This window comes from Austrofundulus limnaeus, unplaced genomic scaffold (genome assembly GCF_001266775.1).
Source record: "Austrofundulus limnaeus strain Quisiro unplaced genomic scaffold, Austrofundulus_limnaeus-1.0 Scaffold307, whole genome shotgun sequence".
NCBI classification, from domain to species: Eukaryota; Metazoa; Chordata; class Actinopteri; order Cyprinodontiformes; family Rivulidae; genus Austrofundulus; species Austrofundulus limnaeus.
In genome coordinates, this window is record NW_013952709.1 from 445,133 (window position 1) to 448,001 (window position 2,869).

Consider the following 2,869-nt stretch of genomic DNA (forward strand, 5'->3'; position numbering starts at 1 on the left):
TTTCCAAATACATACTTATACATCTAACATGGTTTCTTAAAATTTATTGTTTTAGTCACTTAAATTTCAAATCTGCTTAACTTGTACGTCCCACCTATGAGACCCCCCAAAAATTAATTAATTAATTACAATGATTCTTTTAAACAKTTTTTGCAAAGAAATTCATTTTAACTTTAATTTATGACTCAGTATAATAATATGAACATAAAATAATTTTAAATACATTAAAAAAGGTAAAAGACATATTGCAGTATTTCAACCCCCACCCCCTGAGCAATAAAGTTGAATAGCTCTGGTATAAAGTATCTGACAGGATACAATGTTAGCTTTTATCTCATGAAAACTGCTCTTTTGTTTTTTCAGTCATCTTCAAAAAGTTAAAAACATTTACAGTACATGTCTGTGTAAAATGTATTTATTCCAGACTGTTTTCCATCAGTTTGTTGGTTAAGTTTCCTCTTYACAAATATAAAAGCTGTTTCAAATCAGCTTGTGGACAAATCAGTTGTCTGTTGAACTTATAGTTGCAACAGCTTTGGCTGATGACCATTTTAAATTGAGCTTGGTGCCTTTTTGTTTCTGTTGGGTTATACCTTTACCACTCTGTAGACAACATTACAACCCACCTGGTCAAAGTAGATGGTCATGGTGCGGTTACTCATTTCTGATGGTTCATGGTTGGTGTTCCTGATGGCTGAAAATGCCACCCTGCCAGTTCCTGACCTCACTGACATGCCCAGAGCGTTTCCTGATGGCTCTGCTGATGGRTTGGAGTCACACACAACCAGACACTTTCCCTCCAACACAATCGGCTCAGTTTCATTCTGACATCTGACTCCTGGAGGCCCCCACTGGCCCAGAAGCAGCAATCCAGCAAGAAGGACAACCTGTGGTGGCAAGCTGGGTGTAGAGAGGACTGGAACAACCATTGTTCCAAATTAGAACCAAGCTTTAGTGCTCCTTGTTCTTCTGTTGGTATTTTTCCTCCTGAATGGCCACAAGAACTCCTCAGGATCAACTTGTGGTGCACTTTATTGTAGCTACAAGGGCATACTTTCACCAGAATCCAGAGGTTTCTCCTTCAGTGAGTCAAGTAAATGGAAAAAATTCTGCCAGCACTGTCAGGAGTTAGATCCCCTCTGGTGACAAATTCTAGTTGGCATCAAGGTGGCAGYTTTCCTTAACAGCAGACAGGAAGTAGGTGAAGGCGTCCAACTCAACAGGCTACACGAGGAGTGGCTGATAACCAACTGGGGCAGACACAGGAGTTTCTGAAGTTTCAGGCCTGTGAATCAGCAAACCAAGTTACATTAGGATGAAATAAAATGTAAAATAAACTATTACWAACACACACTTGAGAAAAAGCCCCTCATTCACCCCTTTTCTAAGGTGTGTTTGAAATCAATTCAACTTCAAACAAAAACAAAATCACATAAAATAAAAACTGAACTAAATAAATTACTTGTAATTCAATCAATCAATCAATCAATCAATCAATCAATCAATCAATCAATCAATCAATCAATCAATCAATCATTTAAATCAGTGGTTTCCAACCATTGTTGTTGTGTTGTTGTGTTGTACCCACTGAGCTCTGAAGGAAGGACTGAAGGAACTGTCCATGGTTCTAAAAGTGTTGGAATGTTTCAGGACTTCAGACCAGTGGTTCCCATCCTTTTTAGACTTGTGTACCCCCTGAGCCATTTTGTCATAACACTAGTACCCCCTCAGTCAAACGTAATGATGATTCTCCACAACTATAATGTACTACAACTGATTTTTTATTTAACCCCCTAGAACATTTAATCCCTGTTTTATTTTTTTTCCAACTCAAATTAAACATAAAGACAAAATATTGCATTGAAAGTGAATAAGTAATTAATTCAATAAACCAGGTAATGGCAGGTGCAGAAAACAGCAGCTTCCAAAATACAGTGTGTTGTCCAAAATATGTCAGAAACTTACCCAAATTCCACGAGATTCAACATTTTATACTGGATTTCATTTTGTGTTAATTGCATGATTCTGTCTGCAATTTCTRCATTTCAGAAATAATAGGGCCCTACCAATCTCAATCCTTTATTTATTATTATTTTTACACACCTGGGAAATTTTTCCACGTACCCCCTGTAATATGCTTGYGTACCCCAAGGGGTACACGTTGCCCTGGTTGGGAATCAGCAATTTAAATAACCWCTTACCAAACAAATCAATCAATAAATGAACCAACCTGTTAGTCGGTCAGTCAATCAACCAATCAATTACCAAACACATCAATATCAGCATCATCACTAACCAGTAATCACTTCCAGTAACCATAATCATCATGACCAGTGTTCTTTGAGTTTTTGATATAAAAAATTAAATAACTGAAATTATCAAATCTAGCAGCCGACATCTTCTGACAGTTTAAAATCTAATAACTAGAATTAAATATATTTAGTCAAATCAATCCACATCAAATCAATACCACGGTAAAAAATGATTAACACTTGTTTTAAAACAAGTATGAGGTAACATTTTGGCCCATATTCGGCCCACATTAGTGTTGGCAGCTGAATCAGGGGGCAGGATTGTGGACTATCACAGTCCCACCACTGAGAGGCCATCTGGAGGGAAATATTTCTGTTCTCCATCCATCTCCCCTCTAGCTGTGGCTGCATTCCCTCACTTAAACACAAACCCCAAAACAGAAGCGATCTACCAGAAACAACCATTCTTGTTTRGTCAACTACAAAACCAGATATTGAAATTTACTTTTTTTTACTTAGAACATAGTTTTTCTTATGCCCTGAACYTGAACCAAGCAGTCACTAATAAAAGCAAACAGAATCAGAAACATGGTTAGAAACCCACCTCTTCCTCCTGC

General features: G+C 37.4%; 1 protein-coding gene across 1 annotated transcript in view; it reads right to left on the reverse strand.

Annotated features, from left to right (window-relative positions):
- The window catches only part of si:dkeyp-74b6.2 (cerebellin-1), a gene marked incomplete at its 5' end in the record, with an annotated part of 5,695 nt that extends 2,826 nt beyond the window's left edge, over positions 1-2,869 (reverse strand). Inside the window, 2 exon segments of the mRNA XM_014021845.1 lie at positions 627-1,285; positions 2,857-2,869. Coding sequence (XP_013877299.1) covers positions 627-929 — 303 coding nt within the window.